The following is a 23,879-nucleotide window of genomic DNA, read 5'->3' as shown; positions in this document are numbered from 1 at the left end:
TGAGCCTCCTGGTCAGCCCCACTGGCAGTGGGGGGTTGGGAAGGGTGGTGTTCTTAGATATTATTCCACACCAAAGCCTTGCAAATGATCATAATTAATGTTTATTGAACATTATAAGGTGTTACCTGCTGCCTTCGGGCACTTCGTGTGAATAATTCATCAAATTCTTTTCTAGCAAACGCATTCACTGTTATTATTACTGATTTTACAGACTGAGGATGCTCAGAGAGGTTAGGTCACTTGTTAAGGTCACACAGCTGATACTAGTGGAGTTGGACTCTACTCACTGGTGTTCTCTGGGGCGGGGGATGGGGGAGGAGTTTAGAGTGTGATGCCGTGAACATTTCTCTATTCTTCTAGGCCCTGCTGGTAGGGAGGGGGGTCCAGCTGCTGCAAATCTGGCCTACAAGAGTGACAGCTTGATAAGGTTGGCTATATTGACAGCTGCCTTGGAGAGGGGAGTGATGAAGGGAAAAAGGGAGTTACTGAAGACCAGACCTGGAAAGATCTTCAGAGACCAGCCAAACCACTTTTCATTTTACAAATGAAGATGTGGGGTCGGGGGGTGGGCTGGGGATACCAGAGAAGGGAGTTTACTCAAGGTCATCAACAAGTTAGTGGGGGGAGCCAGGAGCAGACCTGGGGCTTCTGGGTCTGGCTGGTGTGGGAGAAGTCCTATTTCTTTTCTTGATTTTAGGCATCTTTGTCTTTTTATCCCTTACCATCAAAATGGAACCTCCTCTTGTTCCCAGAGGTTTTGCCATTTTAAAGCCTTCCTAAAGAATAGCACAAGTGGTCTAAATGGGGTAAACATATTCTCTTCCTCTACTTGCCTTCACTGCAGGCAACACCGTATGGGACATACAGAAGTTGCCTGGTTCATGGTCATGGGGCCAGAATGAACTTTATTGGCCTAGATATGAAGGAAAGGACCACCCTCAGACAATTGCCCCAGTCCTGAAGTTGCTGGGATGAATTAATTCTTTTCCAACAGCTTTTCATCCTAAAAGAATCCTACAAAATAAAGAGTAGTGTTATCAAGTCCTCTTCTAGGTCCCTCTAGCTGGGGTGCAGTCTGTGGCCCTGGAAAAAAATGACTTTAAGATAAAAAGGAGATTCTTAAAAAAAAAAAAAAAAATCTGTCCTTTTACTATCATGCCTGCAGTATAAAGGTCATGTACAATAACATGGAATCTCTCTTGTCTCATTCTGAGAGTAAAGAAGAGGAAGAAGAAAGAATGTTTACAAATTCCTGGGAGATGGGGAATGACCTCATCACTTCCTGGGACTTAGCCAACTGTCCAGGGAGCACAGATCAGTTTTGGGGGAGGCCCTGAAATTCCGCTGATACCCCAAATTCTCCAAATCTTCTAGGCCTTGAGAGAGAGATGGAGGGCAAGATGAAAAGGAAGTCATCCCAGGTCCAAGTGACGCTTCCCGTTATGGGCTGCCCATGCGGAGATGGACTCATCCATCCGGAGTCCTGTTGAGAGACTCGACACTTGGGAAGTGTGGGAGTGCCACTGAAAACGCCTGGGCAGGATTTGAGGGCACTAAGTGGAGAAAGAGGGGGTAGTTTTGGAGAGAGGGTGAAGTGGGTTGGATATGATATTTTGGGCTATGTACTCAAGGGGGTACCTATGGGATATGGATGCAAGAGGGCAAAAGCCACCGGAGGGGGCCTTTTTGGGCCAGGTTCCCAACAGCATCCTCCCGACTTCTTCTAAAAACAATCCCACGGTTCTCTTCCCAAATGTATTACAACCCATTAAACACTTCCTTATTGGATGGCTTCTCTCCAGATTTACTGACATTTTACAGACTGGGAGCTCCCCACTGTGAACAGAGCCAGAGGCAGTCTCAGGGCCTCTGCCAGCCCCTAGGATGCTTAGGTGGAAAAATTAGAGACTCCCAACCTAGGGAGTGGGGCACAGGCTGGATTCAGGTCCCACCTGTCTCTTACATGAGAGGCGGTTCTGTGGGTATCCTGCAGCCCAGAAGAGATCAATTTGGGGCCAGGCTAGTCGGTGGGCTCAGCCTGTCCCTCTGTAAAAGGTGGGAGGTGGGATTGTATAGATCTCCCCTCCCCTCAGCTACTTTCCAGATCTGATGCCTCACGAATGGGTGATTCCAGAAACTTCTCAGCCCTGACCCCACGCTTTCCTCCTTCTGTGCTACAGCTCACCTTGGAGAGATAGCTGTGGAGGTAGACGGTGGAGGTGAACGGGAAGAGGATTCTAGGGAAGCCCGGGTGTGCAAGAGTTTGGCCCAAAGGGCCCCGGACAGGTACCGCGTTGGTTTTCCGGCTTAATTCTCGTGAGCTTCGGTTTTCACCTCTGAAAAATGGGACCGGTGCCATCTAACACAGAGGACAATGCTGTGGGGATTAAACAACTTTACCCAGGGGAAATCGCCAGGCATGGAGTGGGTGCCCCACGAGCGTTTGCGGACCCGAACAGGGCTCGGTCGGGAAGGTTCTAAAGAGCGTGTTCGCGAGGACGCAGGACCCCCCAGGCCTGCAGCCACTGGCGCCTCCTCGGCCGCGGACCGCCGAGGGTTAATGAAAAAGCCCCACGCCCCCTTTGACAGCGCTGAGCCCACCTCGCCGAATTTGAAAAGGCGGCCCTGGTGAGGCGTGGGCGCTCCCGCCCCCCCCCCCCCCCCAAACTTCCAACTCCCGGCCGGGCTCCGCTCGCTCGCCGGCTCCGTCGTTCTGCTCCCGGCGGGGGCCGCGGGTTCGGTCCGGCCGCCGGTGCGCTCCCGCCTGTCCTCCCGCCCGGGCTCCGGGCCCCCGCGGGCGGCCGCGCAAGATGAAGCTGGCTCTCCTCCTGCCCTGGGCGTGCTGCTGCCTCTGCGGGTCGGCGCTGGCCACCGGCTTCCTGTACCCCTTCCCGGCCGCAGCCCTGCAGCAGCACGGCTACCCCGAGCCGGCCTCCGGCTCCCCCGGCAGCGGCTACGGGAGCCGCCGGTGAGTAGCGCGCGACCGCGGGGCCTGGGGGGGCTGAGGGCTGGGGGTCCCCTTCAGCTGGGGGCCGCAGACAAGGGGCTGGCTGCGGGGCGGGGGGCGCCGGGCGGTGGTGGTGGTGGTGGGGGGGAGAGTGGAGCGCAGGGCGGTGGGGCTGCGGCCGCGGGGCCGAGGGTCCGGAGGTGTGGGGCTGGGACTGCGGTGGTCTCTGGCCGCGCCCACCCTCTCTCTTCCTTTCTTTGCTCTCCCAACCTCCCCCGTCTTCGGCTCCCGGGTCCGAGGGAGGGTGGCCGCAGTCTGCGGCAGGGGCGCGCGGAGGGGGCGACCGTGGCTCGGTCCCTGCGCGTTTAAGGGTTCACGTGGCTCCGCCGCGCTCACCTGCGCGGCCGCGGCTTTGTGTTGGGGAGCAGGTTCCCGGGTTGCCAAGGTCGAGCGTCCGGGTCTCCCGCGTCTCCTGCCGGCTGTCCCAGGACACCGGAGGGGCGATCCCGTCCCGTCTGGAGGGCTGAGGCCGCGGAAGGGCCTCGGCTGCGCCTCCGCAGCCACTTGGGGACAAGGAGCCCGGCTCGGCTCGGCTGGATCCGCGGTGGGGCGGGCGAAGGAGCGGGGTCACGGAGCCCACGGTGCCGGGACGCACCGGGGGCCTCCGCCTCGGCCGGCAGGTGGCGCCCTGGCCACCCCCCGGGACGGTTGGGGCTGCGTCTCCTCACTGCGCGGTTGAATTCCCCCCAGAAAACGCGTAAGCGCGCGAGGAAAAGTTGCCAGACACCTCGTTTGCGCAGCTCACTCGAATTTAGCATTTCCTCATTTTTTTTGTTAAGATTTTAAAATTTATTTGACAGACAGAGAGCACTAGTAGGCAGAGAGTGAGAGGAGGAAGCAGGCTCCCCGCTGAAGCAGAGAGCCCGATATGGGACTCGATCCCAAGACCCCGGAATCACGACCTAAGGCGAAGGCAGCGACTTAACCCACTGAACCATCCAGGCGCCCAACTTTTCCTCATTTAATAATTATAACCTACACGGCTGTCATAGGTCTCTCTATTCATTCGTACCTTCCACGCCCTTTGATCGTAAAACCACTCCGAGGGTACCTGTTACAGCATAATCGTTCCTTCGTTCCTTCCTTCCAGGGAGGAAGCTGAGCTCCAGAGGGAGGTCCCCAAGTTTGTGGCCACTCCAGACTGACCTTCCGCTGACTTTCCCCAAATCCTGAGCTTTTTGGTGTACCACTCCGCTTATCATTATGGAGGAAAGCGAGAGACTGGTCCCAGTTCTTTCTCCTCCGTGATATTTATTTCCCGAACCTGGAACAGCTACCAAGATGAATCCTGGCACTGTCTTATAGCCCCGGGAAACAGGGATGTTTTGTGCCGGCAATGGCTGGGTAAGGTGGGACTCTGAAAAGCCAAGAAGTGCTTCTGGAAAACTTTGCATACAATTTTATTTCCCTCATTGTGTTTGGGAATACTTGCCCACGGCCTCTATTAGTATTATTCTCCAAACACCCACAGTAGTGTGGCCTCTGCGCATTTCCATACGAGAAGAGTCTGAAAAGATAAACTTTGCAGGTTGTAGGTTGATAGGGTTAACAAGATCTCATTTATGCAAAAACCATTCTGATTTATGGGTATGTAAATGCCCAGATATAAAGCTTGTAGGCAAGAGAGAACAGAGGCTGGAGGGCAAGGTGGGGTGGTGAGGTGGGTGGACTTCCATTTTCTCCCTCCCTCCTCTCGGGTCTCCTTAGCATCTTTTCCCAGCGGCATAGATTCAAGGATTATTTTTGTAATTAAAAAGTGTGGGAAGGAAAATCCAAAAGGGCTGCCACAGGGTGAGACATGCATGTTGGGAAGAGCCAGAGGTGAGGTCCACGAAGGAAGAGAGTGAATGGGGACTGGTGTTGGGTGGGCTGGAACTTGGGGGCTGCCACAGAAACTTGGAAGGGACTGTTGTAGCATAAATGAAAAGAGACCCAAACAATCGTGGTAATCTTCCAGAACAACTTCTACCAAGATGGGAGCCGGGAGAAGGTATAATTAGGTTTAGAGAGGCTCTGGATGAATCTGTGGAAAATGGATTCCCAAATACGATATCAGGAGGTGTTAAGGAGGCTTGGGGCGGGTTCCAGACGCTGGAGAGCGACGCTCCGGAACGTGACTGGATCCTGCCATGCGTGGCCATCGCAGGCTTGAGCTGGCCTGGGGTCACACGCTCCTGTGTCTCATGAGCGATCAGTCACAGGTGGCCTGTGTCCTTGAAATTCAAAAGCCCCAGAAGCAGAGGACTTGGAGGCAGCATTTGGCACAGTGCCCTTCACGGCCTCGGCCTTGGCTTTGGCTCCGTGTGTGTGTTTACAGTGGCTTGGTCTCCGTCGATGGGCCAAGGGACAGAGCTGTTTCTTGATGAATCGTCTTCCTTTAGGTCATGGTATCGCTCCTGTTGGCATCTGATTTTCAGGTGTGGTCTGTGTTCGCCTTCGTGGGAGCGCGTGTGCGCATGCGCGTGCGTGCGAGTCTAGGCCCGCCTTTCTGGGTCAGACCTGTGCTGGGGGCACCTTGCCTGACTCAGGGTGCTCTCCTCCGGTCCCCTCTGTCAGAAGCCCAGGGTGGACCCCTCAGTTTAAGCAATTTTGGTAAAAAAAAAAAAAAAGAGGACCCCACTTCCTCAGAGGGCTATTTGCAGTAGAACCTAGTAGCCCTGCATATGGGCCACTAATGATTTTTGCTGGCCATAGAGTGTTCAGCTGCCAAATCCAGGCTGAAAGGAAATGCGGTATTAATGCACCTGCAGGACCCCCAGGCCCCTGCCTCAGTTTCTCCATTCTAGCGTAGTAAGCCTAACGCATTTGGGGAACCCTTTAAAGTATGCACATTTCCCTTACTTGCCCTTCTCCTAGCCTCCTCCCTTCTTCCCTTCTGTGCCACAGATGTTTATGGGGTGGGGGTGGGGGTCTTGTCTGTTGTCTCCTCCTCACCTCTACCTCCAACCCATAAAGGGGCCAGAGCAGCGGCGGGGAATCCAGGCAACAAGGAGTGAGACCAGACGTGGGGTTCTACGCCTTATCCGTGTTGTAGGTCTCCCAGCTGGAGGAAGGAGAAATTTTAATCTGGAGAAATGATATATTTTATATTTCATCTTAATTATTGGATTGGAGGTGTTCTTTTGACTAGGAGAAAACAGAAGAGATGTGGGACTGGCCCGGATTGCAGCAGAGGAAGGAATGAATGCATCTGGAGAGTGGATCTGTGTGGGGCGGCGGACCAAAGACAAAACTGTGTTTTGCGTCTCCCCTAAAGCAGAGAGCTCATTCCAGAAACCACTTGCTCTTGTGTAGGGCCCGAGGCATGAGGACAGATGGAGCCGACATGCCGTAGGGCTGAATGTCTGTATGTTATGACTCAGGCTAATGGTTGGTTCAGTAAGTGGGTTCTGTCTGCCAACCTTCATGAATGTACCTTCTCAGTGACCTGGAAAGCCGGGTCAATGAGGAATTCATGGATCCCTTAAAATTCTGTTCTGGAAAATGGTGGTGGGGGAGGGCTGCCTCTGGCCTACCCTCTACCCCGGATTCCTCCCACACGGTGAGGGGCTTTGTGCACAGGATTATGGACCCCTCGTGCTTCATGTCCAAGTTCACTCCATATCCATATCTACTGGCTTCGGGGTCTGCCTGGAAGGATGGCCTGGGTGGGAACATCCTCTTGGCCCCTCAGCCTGGTCATCCGATGAGAGGGGGCTTGGCTAGAGCAGGCAGAGAAGGATCCTTTCAAGTGCAGGGCCCAGGCTAGGGCCAGCTCTAAGGGCCTCGGCTCCTCCCACCCACTTCGGCATGGGGGGGGGGCTTCAGGCTCTGCCCCTGATTCACAATATGGACTTGCACATGTTTTGGAACCCCCCCTGAGTCTGTTTCCTGGTCTGCATGATGAGGACAGCGTGGACACCAGGAGGCTGGGCTTGTGGCTTGCTGGGAGCCCCCATGTGCAAGGCGCCAAGGGCAGGAAGGGTGCACAGGCTTGCAAAACCGATCTGACCTCGTTTGGCTGTCCCTACTGTGGTCAGGACAGAGTCCGAGCTGCTTAGCCACATGTCTGAGCCTGAGCTTGCCTAGCTGCCTCTGGCCCTCTGGCCCCCTGTGCCACACATAGGCTGCCCCTCACCCTTCAGCCAGTGCTCTCGCTCTCGGTCACACTTTTAGTGATGCTGATACTAATGAGTGAGGAACAGGTAGGTCCTCCTTGAACCCTCACGATGGCCTGGTCCACCCTTGTGGCTTGACCTGGATGAACCTGTCATCCTTACCACGTGTCTCGAGGCCAGCCACTCAGTCCCCACCCCTCCCCACTCTGCCATCATTCTGGGCACCGGGATGTCCTGGTGTGTGGCTCACCAATGCCCCCTCTGTACCGCTGCCCAATGGGCCTTTCTCAGATGCAGTAGAGGACACTCTCCTCTGGTTCAAGCTCTTTGGTGACCCACCATCTCCTGCATTGTCTTGGTAGACAGCTTTCAATTCTTTGGTCAAATCTTAGTGACTGGTAGGAGCCGCCCAGGCTGGTGGGTTAAGAAGGATTCTGAGGTAGAGTCTGGGCTCTGGGAGGAGTACCAAGACAATTGAGGGGTGTCACTGCGACTGAAGGACAAGAGAATGGTGGCAAGTGTGATGTATTTGCAGCCTTGGCCTTTATGCTAAAAATCCTACCCTCTCCAGCGTCACATAGAAAGCCCGTCTTTTTTTTTTTTTCCTTAAGATTTTATTTATTTATTTGAGAGAGAGAATGAGCAAGCACAACGGGTGTGGCGAGAGGTTGGGGAAGGGCAGAGGCAGAGGAAGAACCAGGCTCCTCACTGAGCAGGGGGCCCGACACATGGCTCGATCTCAGGACCCCGGGATCATGACCTGAGCGGAAACCAAGAGCCTGAGCCACCGGGTGCCCCCTTGGGATACATTCTGGAGAGCCACTTTAGGGATGCTGGGACAAAGTGGCCTCGTGGAGGTGAGCGTAGACTTTCCCAGCCTATACCACCTGCAAAGTCTGGCCCATCCCTCACATTCGCGGAGTTTGAGGCAAGGGTACAGATGGAAGCCCACACACCATATGTCTAAATTGTGATTTATGAATTAAGCTTACAAACCGTTCAATAAAATCTATTCTGTCCTTGACCTTGACAAACCTACCGTCCTAATGGCCTGGGGTGGGGGGTGAGGCTCATGTTGAGAATTCTTAGGCTCCTTGAATTTTGTGCTGGAATTCAGCAGCATAGGGAGAGCCACCCTTCACTCCCCTTCTTGTCCTGACCGACACCTTGACCCTGGTATGGCCTCAAGCACACACTGTAGACACTTTAGTCTAGCCTGGTACCTCCCATCCTACCCTAATAACTGCCACTTGGCCATCTCTGGTGCCTGTGTCCACCAGCTGGGGAGGGAATCCCAGGCCCTAGGCACCTGTGCTTGGTCCACAAAGGTGGTTGAGTTTTGGGAGTCATGTCCCCTTGGCCCCACAACCTTTTTGTCCTATGGGGAGGGGTGCGGCCACAGGGAGGCGGATACAGACCCTGGATAGCACAGAGCTCAGGGTGGGGCTCCTGTTTGCTTAGATTTAAGACGGTTCTGTACACGTTACCCCTGAGGAGAGTGGGGTGAGTTTCCGCTTGTACACCCCCAATCCTCAAAAGTTAGATGGCTTTTCCCCAAATGTCCCCAGTCAAAAGGACTCCATCACAATGACCGAGTTAGGCTGTGTCTGAATGTTCCCTTCTGGTTTCCTCCCGCTACACCTGTTCTTCGTCCCCCATGAGACTGTGCGCACTGAGGGGAATGCCCTTTTGCACTGTGGCCCACAAGTTACGTGGCCTGTCTTGCTCACATGCTTTAGGTACAACATCCCCTAAACAGCAGGGCGCTGACAGGCAGCTCATCAAGAGGAACCCTGAGGACATTAAAGAATTGTCCCTCCAGACCTGTCCGCGACTCGGGAAGTCTGGGGCCTGGTGATCTGTATTTTAGTGGCCTCCCCAGGGGGCTTATGGTGCAGCCAGGTTTAGGAAGCAGTGCACGGAAAACAGAGTTTTCTGAGATGCTTTTACCACGACCCACAGTAAGAAATACCTTTTCTGTGGGCGGCTGAGTATGTCTGTGCATGTGCACACGCATACATCTGAAACAAGTTTCGCAAAATAATGCTTACTGTTACCATATGTGATACTCTCTCTCTCTCTTTTTTTTTTTAATTGTAGTCTATCGAGTTCATAAAAAAAAAAAAATGCTTGCCAAGACTCAGAAAATTGATTCCACAGCCCCTCTGGGTTGAGACATGCCTGTGAGACCCTGTGCCCTGGGGGAATGTGGGAGGCCCCCCACATCCGTGCCTGGTTCCCTCACCTCTGCTCTGACTCTGAAGTCTCATTCTTGTTTCAGCCTAGCTGAGTGCTTGGCGTGTCCCCTTCTTACCCCAAACGACCCCTCCCACTCCCACCAGGATCTTAGTCCATTCTCTTATGGGGCAGCCTCAAGGCCCCTTCCTTCAGGAAGCTTTCCAGGACTGACCTCCCTGTTCTGTGGGCAGCTCTTCATGCCTCTTGGATCTGTGATTCACTTCCCACTTTCCTAACCTACAGATGGAATAATTTTTGCTACATGTTTACTCCCTATCGTGGCCCTGGCCGGCCCACGTGGGACACAGGTGCACAAGCCGGCCCTGCCCGCCCCCCACTCCCGCCCCTTGGGGATATGAGCTTATCTTGGCAGCATTGAACCACCCCAGGCTCAGTCCAGTAGGTGGGCTGGAGCTGGGGACTCAGATGTGAGGGCCGGACCCAGGCAGACAGAGACAGGAAGCCCTCTGCAAGCTCTGGTGAGTGAAAGATCACATCTGGGAGGCCTTCTCTCCCTGATCACAGGTTCTCCAGTGCCTTACCTTTAAGGAGTAACTATTGAGCACCTATTGTATGGTTGGTGCTAGAGGTGTCACCTCACCTGTGAGGTGACTGGTGATTGGTGGGGCCTCAGAGACTGGTTGCAGAAGGCAGATCCCTGAACGAGGGTGGGATTTGGGCCATGTGGTTGTGTGCTAAGCAGTATGAGCAATTGTCTAGGGGAATGTTGATGTCTTGTGCCTCAGTTTTCTCTTCTGCAAAATGGGTATGATTATAACATTTACTTCAGAAGCTTCTTCCAAAGCGTAAACAGGTTAACACAGTGCTTAGAAAAATATGTTGATAAATACTATTTGGCTTGGTGGCTGGGTGGTGTGCTTGCAAAGTTTGGGAAGATGGGGTGTTTCACAGACACGGGAGGCCATGGAAACTTTTCCTGGGGAGCATTTTGTCAGGCTGGTGTCCCGGACACCATACTTTGGGAAACGCTGGCCTGGACCTCCCAGGGAGTTGCTTTTGAAGTGGGTTTTGTAGGATGAACAGGAGTGTGCTTGGCAGTCACGGGGGAAGGCGTTTTGGGTGGACAAAACAGCCGAGTCAGGGCTGGGAGGCCTGACCATGGTTATATGTGGTCAGTGCGGGTGAGTTCGGGAAGGCTGGACCCCGGGGGTTCAGGGAGGCACCGGGCAGGCTGGGCCTTTGGACCTTGATTGCAAAGCCTCTTTCTGCCACCCTGACGAGCCTGGGCTTTATGTCTAGACATGGTCACAGTGGGTCTTGTGCTAGCTTTGCTGGTGGGAGGAGAGCCAGCTCACAGACAGTGTCGGCGGCCCTGGGCCACTTGGTGAACCACTGGTAGATGGCAGGTTGAGGACAGTGGGGGCTCCCGGCCCTGTCCCATGCTTGGGGGATGCTGGGAGCTGGCTGCTTTGCTCCTCAGAATGTTGCAAAGATTACAGTGTTTTCTCAGCTCTGAAAAGGCAGCAAAGCACGGTCCGTGCACCTTGCGTTTTTATAAAGTACTTGTATTTCTCCTCCATGGGGTTTTCATGGCAGGCAGCTGTGGGCCAGCCCACGTCAGGATTCAGTGGCTGCTTGTCGAGTGAATGAATGGACAGAGACCTTGACCTCTCTCCTCTGGGAAACTGAGGCTGTGTCCTCCACCGTCATGCGGTTCTGTCATTCTGAGGGGCCTGGGAGGGAGGTCCTTGTTTGCCCTCTGTCCCCACCAGGTCAGCTCTGGAAGCTGAGTTTAGAGGTGCGATGGAGGCGACCTGCTTGAAGGAGTTCTGCTTCTTCTTTTGAAGTAGAAATGGGTGCAAAAGGGGGGCTTTTCCTGAAAACCACACGGAATGGCCCTGATGTAAATATCTAGACTGACTTTTTCCCCCAGAGGCCCAGGGTTTTCTGTATCTCCTCTCCCTCCATCTCTCTCTCCTCCCCCCTTACCCCTTCCCTGTCCCCCCCCCCCCGCCCCCAGCTTGTCTGTTATTCTAAAATCCATTCCCAGAGAAACAATTCCTATGGCAATAAGAACACTACTCTAGGCTTCTCTTGGCTTCAACCCGTCCCACACTTCATTGCCGCTTTGAGAGTGTATGAGCTGGACCCCGACCAGCTCCGCCTGGGGCAGGGAATAGAGTTAACAGTAACTAACTGTTAGAGGATTTTCGGGAATCCTGCTGCCGATCCTAAGGAAGTAGACACATGGCACACTGCTCCCCTCCCCGGAGGAGTCAAGGGTCCCTGGCCTCTCCCACCCGGTTTTCCTTTCCTTGCCTCCCAGAAACTGGGGTATAGATGGTTCCTTGGTGGCCCCCGCATGAGACCACCTTGAAAGGAGCTGGACGCCATCCAGGTTAATTCTATAACACTCAGGGTAGGGGTGGGGGGTGGGGAGGCAGGGCTCTCACCCCGGATCCTCTCCTCGCCTCCCTTGCAGCTGCCTCCAGAGCCGGCCACTGACTGCGGACCCCTGCTGCCTCCCCAGGGTCCACAGGGACGTTTCCGGAGCTTGTCCTGCTGGGTGTTAATGGATTATGAGAAGCAGTTTGGGAAGTGCTCAAGAGATTCCCTAATAAAGAAGGAGGGCGAGAACCCCGGTTCTGGGTGGCCCTGACCGAGTCACCTGACCTCTCCTTATCTGTGACATGGGGATGATGATCGTAGTTACTTCATTCCCCAGAAGGCTGAGGCTCACCCAAGCTAATATTAAGCCAGTGCTTAGAATGATACCTAGGAAGCGCTCTTGATGACTGGTTTCAGCGATACAGGCTTTCCCAGACGGAGCAGGGTGCGATAGGCCTTGCAAAGCTTGGGAAATGTGGTTTCACGGACATCAAGCCCCCTGACTTTTCCTGGGGAGCCTTTGGTTTGGATGGTGTTCCAACGACACCCTCTGGGAAACGCTGGCCTAGTGGGTTGGAGTTCGGGTCCCAGCGGTTTACAGGGCTTTTCACCCATGGGGAGCTGGTCTTCAGCAATCTTGGCAGGGGCATTTCTAGCCTCCCCCCTTTAGCGGCCCTTGGTGCGGGCAGGGACCAGGGAAATACGGGAGTGAGGGTCCTGTCGTTTCCTGAATCCCAGAGGACCTGCTGGGGATTTCAAGGCCTTGAGTGAGGTGCAGGGGCCGGTCCACACTCGCGGCCAAACCTCAGCCATTAGCAGGGTGAGCGCACAGGTTTGCCCCCAGAACGTGATGTATGAGCAGGTAGGAGGGGTTGGGGGGGGGCCCTAAGATGCCTGCAGTGAGGTCAGAGGGCCCAGGAGCTCTGATGAGTATCCCGTCCCAGAGAGCGAGTCCCTGTGTGGCCCCTGGATTGAGGGGCAGGGCTTCTTAGGGCCTGTCACATCTGGCTGGGGGACCCACAGCCAAGTCATCGCTTCCTCCTGGTGACTTGGTGCCTCCCGGGTAACATGAACCTCATAGGATTGGGTGAGATCAGATGGGGAAGTGTGTGTGTTAGAGACGCAGACGAGTTATTACTTAGCGCGTTCCTGCCCACCGGACACCTTCCACCTGCCTGAGCAAGACTTGGTGGGACACCAATGCGTGTGGGAGGATGGATGTGTGCTCCGTGTATGTGTGTGTGTGTGTGTGTGTGTGATGCTGGCACACATGCCTGGCTGTACCCAGCAGCCCAAAACTTTTATGTCTCTGTTTGCAAGTATCTGGTCCCCCTCCCTCCTCCCTCGGGTATCTGGCCTTTGATGAGAAGCCCCCCCCAGTTCCTGCCGCTCGGGAGGCCCAGTAGAGGATCTTTCCTGCTCCGAGCCACTGCAGAAGGCTTAAGATTCCGTCTCCCCTGGGGAGCAGGCTCTGGAACTGGGGCCCTGCACAGGCTGTCCGCTGACCCCGTGGGGCCCAGGAGGCGCCAGGGCCCGTGAGCACCCGTCTCCCTGGGGAAGGCTTTGCCCAGAAAGTGGCAGTTTCCTTCTGATTTGGCTCCGGCTGTCTGCGCCCCGGCCAGTTGCCTCTGGCATCTGACATTTTTGTCATTCCTGCTGCCCTACAAGGGCTTATTTGGGGGAATCAAGGCTTTCCTCTTCCTGTGCCTCTGTGATTGACTTGGCCACACGGCTGCCTGTCCGGGTTGGAGACGTCTCAGCCTGCCCAGGCACCTACCATCTCTGTAGGGATGGAAACTGGGGTCTGCAAAGGGTTTGCCAGGTTCTTTGTCTCATGTGTCGCACGGCGGTGATAACAGTTAGCTTAGACCCCGACACTCTGCCTGCAAGCGCTCTGAGCCTCATGTGTGCCTTCCTGGAGAGGCAGCTGAGCTTACCAGAGAGACCCCCTTAATCGGCTCCTTGCCTCTCTGGATCCTCTGCTCACCCAGCTCCTTGTAACCTCAGGCTGCTTCCTGCTTTGGATGCCTCTGCATCTCTTGGCCTGGCCAGCCAACTCCTGCTCAAAGCTCGGAGCTCAGCCTAAACATCACATCCTCAGGGAACCTTTTGCTGTCCCCCGACGTAAGGCCAGTCCTTTTCATTAAATGCCACTGGAGCTCGTGATAACTTTAAGTCCATCCTATAATCAGTCGCTGGATCGTTACTGAAGAGTGGCCTACGGGGAGACTGAGTTTTCTGAGGGCAGGTGTCCTGTCTGTCTAGTCTGGCGCTGTATCTCTAGGTTCTTGGAGAGTCCCTGGGTTACAGAGAGTATCTAGCGAAGGATGAACTGCTTTGCAAGCTGTATTAGTTCTTTACTGCTTCTGTAACAAGTGACCACAAACTTTGTGGCGTAAAGCAATGAGCTTTATTACCATATCGTTCTGGAGGTCAGAGGTCCGACCTCTGTGGGTCTCGCTAGGCTGAAAGGGATTTGTGGGACTAGTCCTTCCAGAGGCTCCCAGGGAGAATCCATTTCCTTGCTTTTTCCGGCTTCTGGGGCCTTGCCTGCATTCTTTGTAGGATAGCTTCTTCCTCCCTCTTCAAAGAGCACCCCCCAACCTCTCTTCCTAGCATCTCTGCTCTCTCTGACTCTGATTCTCCTCCACTCCATCTCATAAGGACCCTTGTGATCTGGTTGGGCCCACCCAGGTCATCCAGGATCATCTCCCCACCTCAAGAACCTTAATTTAATCATGCCCGCAAAGTCCCTTTAACCATGTAAAATAACAGATTCACAGGGTCCAGGGATTAGGATGAGGACATCTTGGGGGTGGGGGGCATTATTTAGCCCACTACACAAACAGAAATGAAAAAAGAAAGGCATGCCAGACGTTTGGGTCCTTGGAGAGTTGGGTTAATCCCAGATTTCAGTGTTCATTCTGAAAGTGACTTGAAGCCTCCAAAGCCTATTAAGACTCAGCCTTGGGGCACGTGGGTGGCTCAGTCTGTTAAAGCGTCTGCCTCGGGCTTGGGTCATGATTTCAGAGTTCTGGGGTCGAGCTCATGTTGGGCTCTCTGCTTAGTGGGGAGCCTGCTTCCTCCTCTCTCTCTGCCTGCTGTCTGCCTACTTGTGATCTCTGTCTCTCTATCAAATAAAGTCAAAACATCTTTAAAAACAAAACAAAACAACCTCAGGCTTACAAGAAAGAGCTATGATGAGGGCGTGGCATTCCCACTCAACTTTTTACATAGGGTATTCAACTTTAATTTCCCCCCCAAACTTCCCCTCATGCTTCTACTGAATAATCTACCTTTTCTCACAATTTTCTATGCCACTTTTATCAAATATTCAATTTCCCTGCATGCACAGCCCTTTTTCTGAACTCTTAATCAGATCTGGTGCCAAAACCATGCAATTTTAATGACTATAACCTTATTGTATGTCCTGTTAGCTGATAGGGCCATTCTTCCTTCACTGTTCATCTTTATCAAAATAGTCTTAGCTGTTCTTTTTTTTTTTTTTTTAAGATTTTATTTATTTGACAGAGAGAGAGAGATCACAAGTAGAGAAAGAGAGAGAGATAGGAGGAGGCAGGCTCCCTGCCTAGCAGAGAGCCCGATGTGGGACTTGATCCCAGAACCCCGAGATCAGGACCTGAGCGGAAGGCAGAGGCTTAACCCACTGAGCCACCCAGGCAGCCCCTAGTCTTAGCTGTTCTTGTACATTTTTTCTTGGGGGTGAATTGTAAAGATTTTTATTTATTTATTTGACAGAGATCACAAGCAGGTAGAGAGGCAGGCAGAGAGAGAGGGGGAAGCAGGCCCCCAGCTGAGCAGAGAGCCTGATGCAGGGCTCGATCCCAGGACCCTGAGATCATGACCCGAGCCAAAGGCAGAGGCCAAACCCACTGAACCACCCAGGCACCGCTCGGGTGTGAATTTTATAACTGTCTTTTCTAGTTCTGTAAAACATGCTGCTGGGATTTTGATCTAGGCTGTGTCAGCTTAATGGGTTTGTAGAATTCGATGTTTATAAAATTGTGTGTTTTTTCAGGAATGAGGTATACCGGTCCATTTATCTAGATCTTGTTATATTTGTTCTTGGGTGTTTTATAGTTTTTATGGCTATCGTGAATGAGTCCTTTTTGTTCCCTGACATTTGTAAATGTTTATGTCTGGCAAATAGGAAAGCTGTTGATTTGGGGCGTGTTGATTTCATATCCAGTTACTTTCATGCGTTTAAAAAAAAAGTCTATTTTAATCGTCTTTTAGGTGGTTCTCTGAGGTTTTGAGGTAGAGAGTCTGAGAGTCTCCAGTGTGTGGGTGTCCTTCCACACAAATGTTCCCAGGTAGATGCTGTTCCCCCAAAAGCTCAGGTGGTCCAAAGCATTCCTAAGGGAGAGAGGACAGTGTTTTAGGCACTCTTGTGGAGTCATGCACCGTAGTCTAGATGTTGGCTGTCCAGTTGCCTCAGATGGCCTGGAGCTGTCTGTGTAGACTGATTCTGGTCCTTCTGGGCTTGTCCATGAACTTGCGGTAGAATCATAGGGACAGCTAGGACTGAGTCACACCTGCATCCCAGAGAATACAGAGCGTCGAAATTATGATTGACTGGAATCTTGAGACCATGAGGCAGGGGGCCTGGGATTCTCTGCCTTGGTTATCCCCATGTCCTTGGCCTCTGCCAATATGGAGCCAGAAGTAGGTGATCAAGCCAAGTAGGTTCCTACTGGGTGGGCAGGCAGGTCAGTTCATAAAGGTTCAGCCAAGTTGGATGGCGGTGAGTGGACCCCAGTGCTCAGAACTTTGGAGTCAGGCAGATCCACCTCGAAAACTTGCCTCCCACGCTGGCCACGGGCAAGCTGTGTTAACTTGCATCAGTCTACCTATCTGAGAGATGGGCCTTATGGTCGCCAGTTCCTGTGGAAGAAAGCGTTACGTGAGCCATCAGAATCAGGGCTGTGTCATCTTCGTGATGCAGTGTGGGGTGGTCCCTGGAGTTGGTCATGCGACATTCTGGATGGTGTGTCCGCCTGGAGTAGCTCCCACCTGGTCCTGTCTTGGCTTGCTTTATTCCTGTGTCACATTCTTGTTCTGCAGCTGGGCTCAGGGTCAGGAGCCCCATCCTGGAGGGCTTTGTTTTCCGGGGTAAGTAACCCAGGGCTGAGCGTAGAAAGTGAGCTGGAATAATCCCTTATTGATTGAACAGCCACAGGACCAGTTGGGACATCCCCGTGTTTACTTCTCAGGCTCAGCAGTCCAACTCACTCAGGAGCTCAGGGACCTAGGGCTGTGTTTTAACCGGGGACGAACCAAGGGGTGAAGAGGGAGCCCTGGGGGGCCCCGACGGGGTACCAGGGTCCGGGTGGTTGCATGAACAAGAGGTTTGGCAGGAAAACCCAGTTTTCAGCCTGGCCATTGGCAGGGAGGCAGTAGTGCTGGAAATTTTCTGCCTGCTGGCCTGGGGCAGCTGCACGTGGGGACAGCTGTCTCCGCTCTGGACATTGGATCTGCCCGGAGATTAATAACAGAGCCTGGCCATGCCCGTGGGGATCAGAGAGGGGCTTGGGTTACAGTGCACCAGGAAATTCACCTGCCCTGCTGACAGTGGGTGGGTAGCCTGCAGGATGGATGGGCTCTGGGGGCTCGGGGGGGCGTCTGGGCAAGACAGCTCACCACTGGCCGAGCCAAATCCACCCCCACGGGATGCAAGCTGACTCTCCCAAGGGCCGCCTTCTTTCCGTTGGACCCGAAACCAGCAGGAGCTGATCTCCAAGAATTATGTGAAGAGCTGGGAATGGAAACCAAATGTTGGTGTCAGGTAGAGAAAGCTGATGGAAGCCCTCGGCCCAGCGAGCCTGGAAGTGGTGGGGGCCCTGGACTCGGGTGGCCAGCCCAGATGTGTAGGCAAAGGGGGCCTGACGCATTTTCTTTTCAGACGAATGTTGATTTTCTCCTGATTATATATTTACTACAGCTCATTTGGAAAATATGGAGAAAGTGAAGAGGAAAAAATCATTTATAATTCCATTTTTTAAGCTTTCAACTTTTTATTCCTTTTCTTGTGGCGAGACACACATAACCTAACATTTACCATCTTAACCACTTGGAAGCATACAATTCGGTGGCATTAAACACATTCACATGGTTGTGCAACCGTCCCCACCATTCATCTGCAGAACAGAAACTCTAGACTCATTAGACACTGCCTCCCCAACCCCGTCTCCCCCAGCCCCGGGCAAGCACCATTCTACTTTCTGTTGAATTTGACTAGTCTCAGGACCTTGTACAGCATTTGTCCTTTTGTGACCGGCTTATTTCGTTTAGCCTCATGGTCTCCATGTTATACCAGGTGTCAGTTGAGGAATAGTCCATGGTAGGGCACCTGGGTGGCTCAGTGGGTTGAGCCTCTGCCTTCGGCTCAGGTCGTGGTCTCAGGGTCCTGGGATAGAGCCCCACATGGGGCTCTCTGCTCGGCGGGGAGGTTGCTTCTCCCCCCCCTCTCTTTCCCTGCCTCTCTGCCTCCTTGTGAGCTCTCTCTGTCAAATAAATAAGTAAAATCTTAAAAAAAAAAAAAAGAATAGTCCATGGTATGTATGAGCTGCATTTTGTTTAACATTCCATCTCTTGATGGGTATATAGGTTTCTTCAACCTTCTGGCTGTCGTCAATAATGCTGCTGAGAACCTGGGCTTAGAAATATCTCTTTGAGGGGCGCCTGGGTGGCTCAGTGGGTTAAGCCACTGCCTTCGGCTCAGGTCATGATCCCAGGTCCTGGGTTCGAGCCCCACATCGGGCTTTCTGCTCAGCGGGGAGCCTGTTTCCTCCTCTCTCTCTGCCTGCCTCTCTGCCTACTTGTGATTTCTCTCTGTCAAATAAATAAAAAAATCTTTAAAAAAAAAAAAAAGAAAAAAAGAAATATCTCTTTGAGTCCCTGCTTTCAGTTCTTTTGGGTTGCTACCCGGAAGCAGAATTGCTGGGTCATGTGGTAGTTCTATTTTAATTTTTTGAGGAACCGCCATACTGCTTTCCACAGTGGCCGCTCTCTTTTACATTTCCACCAACAGTGCAAAAGGGTTCCGATTTCTCCACATCCTTGCCAACACTTGTTGTTTTCTGATTTTTTTTTTAAAGATTTATTTATTTGACAGAGAGAAAGAGAGAGAGCACAAGTAGGCAGAGAGGCAGGCAGAAGTGGGGGGAAGCAGGCTCCCTACTGAGCAGAGAGCCCGACACGGGGCTCAATCCCAGGACCCCGAGATCATGACCTGAGCCGAAGGCAGAGGCCTAACCTACTGAGCCACCCAGGCACCCCTGATCTTTTTTTTTTAAGATTGATTTTATTTTTGAGAGAGAGCCAGAGAGAGAGAGAGAGAGCATACAAGCAAGGGGGAGGGGCAGAGGGAGCGGGCGAAACAGACTCTCTGCTGAGCAGGGAGCCCTGCACAAGGGTCCATCCCAGGAGCCTGGATCATGACCTGAGCCAAAAGTAGATGCTTAACTGACTGAGCCACCCACGTACCCTGATCTTTTTTTTTTTTTTTTTTAAAGAGAGACCACATACCCACACATACGCATGCATGCCCTTCCATGTAAGGCAAAGGAAGGGCAGAGGGTCAGAGGGATAAAGAAAGAGAATCTCAGTCTCAAGCTGGGCTCTATGCCCAGCGCAGAACCAGATGTGGGGCTCAATCCTGAGACCCTGAGATTATGACCTGAGCTGAAATCAAGGCCACCGAATTGACTGCGCCACTTAGTGTTCCCTGATTTTTTTTTTTTTGATAGTAGCCATCCCAGTGGGTGTAAAGTAGCATCCTAATCTCATTGTGTTTTGGATTTTTATTTCTCCAAGTATTAGTGATGTAGAACATCTTTTCTTGTGTTTCTTGTCCATTTGCGTTCATCACTGGAGAGTTATCTATCTATTCAAGTTTTTTTGCCCATTTAAAAAATCAGGTTGTGGGGCACCTGGGTGGCTCAGTGGGTTAAGCCTCTGCCTTTGGCTCAGGTCATGATCTCAGGGTCCTGGGATCAAGCCCCACATCAGGCTCTCAGCTCAGTGGGGAGCCTGCTTCCTCCTCTCTCTCTCTGCCTGCCTCTCTGCCTACTTGTGATCTCTATCTGTCATGTAAATAACTAAAATCTTAAAAAAAATAAAAATAAAAAATCAGGTTGGTTTTTGTTGCTGTTGCTGTTGACTTTTAAGTGTTCTTTATGTATTCTGGATAGTAATCCCCCATCAGACATATGATTTACAAAATTTTTTTTCCATTGCATGGGGTGCCTTTCACTCTGTTATTATGTACTTTGGTGCACAAATGTTTTACATTTTGAGGCAGTCCAGTTTATCTTGATTTTTCTTTAGTTGCCTGTGTTTTTGGTGTCATAGCTGAGAAACCATTGCCAAATCCAACATCATGGAACTTCTGCCCTATGTTTTCTTCTGTGTTTTGCCTGAAGAGTTTTATTCTTTTAGAATTATATTTTGCTCTTTGACACTCTATGTATATCACAATTCTTCTTAGCTCGATACTCAGGACTTGCATTATGTCTAGTGAGAGCTAAGCCATATGGTGTACTATGACGACTTATGTTCCTGCCCATATTTTTGGCCCTTCCTGTTTTTGTTCACTTAACTTTGGGGTTATGTGGGTTTGGGGTTATTTTTGGGGTTTGGGGTTCTTTTCTTTTCTTTTGTTCTTTTTTATCATTTAAAATAAATGATCTTTCATTTATTCATTTGAGAGAGAGAGAGCACAAGCAAGAACATAAGGAAGGAGGGATGTTCAGAGAGAGAGGGAGAAGCAGAGTCCCCACTGATCAGGGAGCATGACCTGGGGCTCGATCCCAGGACCCTGGGATCATGACCTGAGCCAAAAGCAGACGCTTAACCAACTGAGCCACCCAGGTGCCTCTTGCTATGGGGTTATTATTTTTTTTTTAAAGATTTTATTTATTTATTTGTCAGAGAGAGAGAGGGAGAGAGAGCAAGCACAGGCAGACAGAATGGCAGGCAGAGGCAGAGGGAGAAGCAGGCTCCCCAATGAGCAAGGAGCCCGATGCGGGACTCGATCCCAGGACGCCGGGACCATGACCTGAGCCGAAGGCAGCTGCTCAACCAACTGAGCCACCCAGGCGTCCCTTGCTATGGGGTTATTAACTCACCTCCAAACTCTCCCCTAGTCAAGCAGATGTCTTCCTGATAATCCATTAGATATTCCTCTACTCTTTGGAGATATTCCTCTACTACTTTAGAGATACTCCTCTACTCTTTGGAGTAGAGGACTCTGATCTGTTGAGATCTGGCCAGGTAGAACTTGAAACCTACAATCTTGGGATCGTTCTTCATGAACATCCTGGTGATTTCCTTTGCCCCAAGCTTCTCCCCTGTATTGGACCCCCTCTTTCCTACAGTTCATATCCACTATTTTTTTTTTTAAAGATTTTATTTATTTATTTGACAGAGAGAGATCACAAGTAGACGGAGAGGCAGGCAGAGAGAGAGAGAGAGGGAAGCAGGCTTCTTGCTGAGCAGAGAGCCCGATGTGGGACTCGATCCCAGGACCCTGAGATCATGACCTGAGCCGAAGGCAGTGGCTTAACCTACTGAGCCACCCAGGTGCCGCATATCCACTATTTTTGGTTTACTCCCTCATTGTAATGGAATGCATCCTTTAGTAGCTTTCTGAGAAAAGGCAGAGGGTGCATGAGGCTTGGTGTCAGGAATTCTGCCCCAGGGCTAAGGCTGAGACATTTGTGTACCTCTCCTGCCTACCTCTGCCATGGGGCTTTACACTAGAATCTTCCACCTGACTTCCCACCCTCCTCAGGCTAGACTGCCAGGGATCAGTAAGCTTGGCAGTGTGGGCTTATTTCTGTGAATTTCTATGAACCTTTCTATTAGGTTCTGGCTTCTTAGAAATTCCTTTCCTTTGTCTCCTACTTAACTATGACTTCAATAATATGTACTTTTTATTTTTATTTTTTTAAAGATTTTATTTATTTATTTGACAGACAGAGATCACAAGTAGGCAATCCCAGGACCCTGGGATCATGACCTGAGCCGAAGGCAGAGGCTTTAACCCACTGAGCCACCCAGGCGTCCCATTTATGTACTTTTTTTTTTTTTTTTAAGATTTTGTTTATTTATTTGACAGAAAGAGAGAGATCACAAGTAGGCAGAGAGGCAGGCAGAAAGAGAGGAGGAAGCAGGCTCTCCGCTGAGCAGAGAGCCTGATGCGGGGCTTGATCCCAGGACCCTGAGACCACGACCTGAGCTGATGGCTTAACCCACTGAGCCACCCAGGTGCCCTAATAATATGTACTTTTGACCTGATATTTTAACCAGCATCATTCATCGTGCTGAACTAGGAAGGATTTTGTGAGCAAGAGGAGGACCTTGGGTGAGGGAAGGGGAAGAGAAGGGAGAGGGAGATTACCCAGGAAAGATGAAAACCAGAGCCTTTCTCCAAAGACCCCAGAATAGGGGAGACTGCTGTTTTGTGTAGGGAATTCAGTCTCAAATGCTCTAGGTGGACCTCCTAAGTGTTAGGAACTGTGGGGTTAACTGAGGCAAATGCCACATGGTCCAGGGGCTCATGTGGGTTGGACACTCACTGGGAGCAAAGACCCAACAAGCCTCAGCCCAGTCACAGGTGCAAACAAGTGGGGACAAAAACAAGGGAATGCATGAGTGAGTGCCTGACGTGCTCAGGAAATAGGCACCCACCTCGTTCCTCCTCCAGAGCAGATCTGTAATTTCTTAGAGGGGTCCCAGAGTGAGGTCCTTGTCTTTGCTTTGTTCCCATCAGACCAGCTTTCCAGAAGCCACTTTAAAGAAGCCACAGAGGCCACCAGCTTTAGGGGGCTTGCTTCTCCCTTTGAAGTAGGAGTGGGTGGAGAAGGGGGAGTTTTCCAGAAAATTCCTGGAGACAGCCTCAATGTAAATATCTGGTGTGGACTCAGGGATTGCGAACCCCTTCTCTGAAGTTGGGAAGCTGAGAGTCCACTGCAGGGGCTGTGTGGCTGCCTGGGCTTTGTGGGGAGGGCCTCTCACAACCCCCCCCCAGAGCTCTGAGCCCCTCTGTTCTCTCTGAGGCGTCAGGGCTTCTTCAGGAGAATGTCCCCCCCCTCCTCAGGTCTCCTCTGTGGCCTGTGCCCTTTGCCTGCACCCTGCCTCTCTGGCCTGACCCGCTAACGAAAGCCTTCTGTGCAGAGGTCAGTGGTGCCTGGCTATGGTCACAGAAGTCTCATGGGGGACGGGGCAGCGGAAGAAGAGGGGCCTGGGGGAGGGGCCGAACCCACAGAGCTGGAGCAGATGGCGAAGAAAAACACAGGCTTGTTTGCCTCTCTGGGGGTTCGAGCACAAGATGGGAGTTCTCTGGTCTGGGGAGTTTGCTCACACACGAGTGCCTACAGGAATGTGTGTGTGTGTGGTGGGGGGTGGGAGTCACCGCATTTGTGCCATAAGTGCTGGGGTTTGGTGGGGATTCTGGTTATTGTTTATCTTCCAGAGGGACTGACTGACTGGGCTGTGGCTTCATCCTGGGCAGGGGCTGTGACCTGCCCCCTCAAAGCCCCCTACCCCAAAAGCCATGGGTTATTTTGGGGTGTGTGTCAGTGCAGGTCCCGTTGAGCGACAGCTGGACTCATAGGTTTTCCCTGTGACTCTCCCGGGGGGAGGGAGTGATCTCTGCATTTGGACCCGATTTTAGAGGCCATTCAAACTCTGCAGGCTTCAGGTTGGAACCAAACGTTACCCTTCGTAGTGTTAGGCTGACTAGGTCTGGGAGACGACAGGAAACCTTGTAGCTTTGCTGGAAGGAACAGGTGAGGGAAAGTGAGCAGACTTAGGCTGGCTGATTTGAACAACTGTGGTGGGCTCTGGGTGGGGGGTGCGGGGTAGGGGCTGTCCCTGGTTGTGCGTAATACCCGGCCCTGGGGTGAATAGGGCAGGTGGGTAGTGGCCCTAAATGTGAGTCCCCAGAAGGAGGTAGTTGGGTGCGGCCTCTGGATTGATTGGTTTGCATTTGATTGATTGGGAGCAGGACCTTCACAAGGTGACCCAGGTGTATCCTTGGGTGGTCCAGGGCGAGGCGTGTCTGGCATATGCCTCTGGGGCAAATGTTGGAGCCCCACAGCGGATACCCAGGGGCCTGTGTGAGCCTGTATTTGCGTGTTGTCAGCTCAGGAGCAAGGGCTGAT

The 23,879-nt window shown here is 52.3% G+C and overlaps 1 protein-coding gene and 1 long non-coding RNA gene across 4 annotated transcripts in view; one reads left to right on the top strand and one right to left on the bottom strand.

Moving 5' to 3' along the window:
* Positions 1 to 594: 594 nt before the first annotated feature.
* On the bottom strand, positions 595 to 3,606 carry LOC125091173 (uncharacterized). Of its 2 annotated transcripts, XR_007124598.1 has the most exons (4): positions 3,344 to 3,606; positions 2,186 to 2,336; positions 1,917 to 2,046; positions 595 to 913 (listed from the first exon to the last, which is right to left on the bottom strand). It is a non-coding gene; the product is annotated as an uncharacterized LOC125091173 (long non-coding RNA). The 2 variants fall into 2 exon arrangements; XR_007124597.1 differs by lacking the exon at positions 595 to 913 and having other exon boundaries at positions 1,803 to 2,046.
* Positions 2,334 to 23,879, top strand: part of COL26A1 (collagen type XXVI alpha 1 chain) — a 126,821-nt gene continuing 105,275 nt past the window's right edge. For both annotated transcript variants that reach the window (XM_047714651.1, XM_047714650.1), the window contains exon 1: positions 2,334 to 2,968. In XM_047714651.1, the coding sequence (XP_047570607.1) occupies positions 2,811 to 2,968 (158 nt within the window). In that variant the 5' untranslated portion in view covers positions 2,334 to 2,810. The remainder of the gene's footprint in view (positions 2,969 to 23,879) is intronic.

Source organism: Lutra lutra, chromosome 18, assembly GCF_902655055.1.
Source record: "Lutra lutra chromosome 18, mLutLut1.2, whole genome shotgun sequence".
Classification (NCBI taxonomy): domain Eukaryota; kingdom Metazoa; phylum Chordata; class Mammalia; order Carnivora; family Mustelidae; genus Lutra; species Lutra lutra.
Note: the sequence above shows the minus strand (reverse complement) of the source record. Positions and strands in the feature narration are given on the sequence as shown.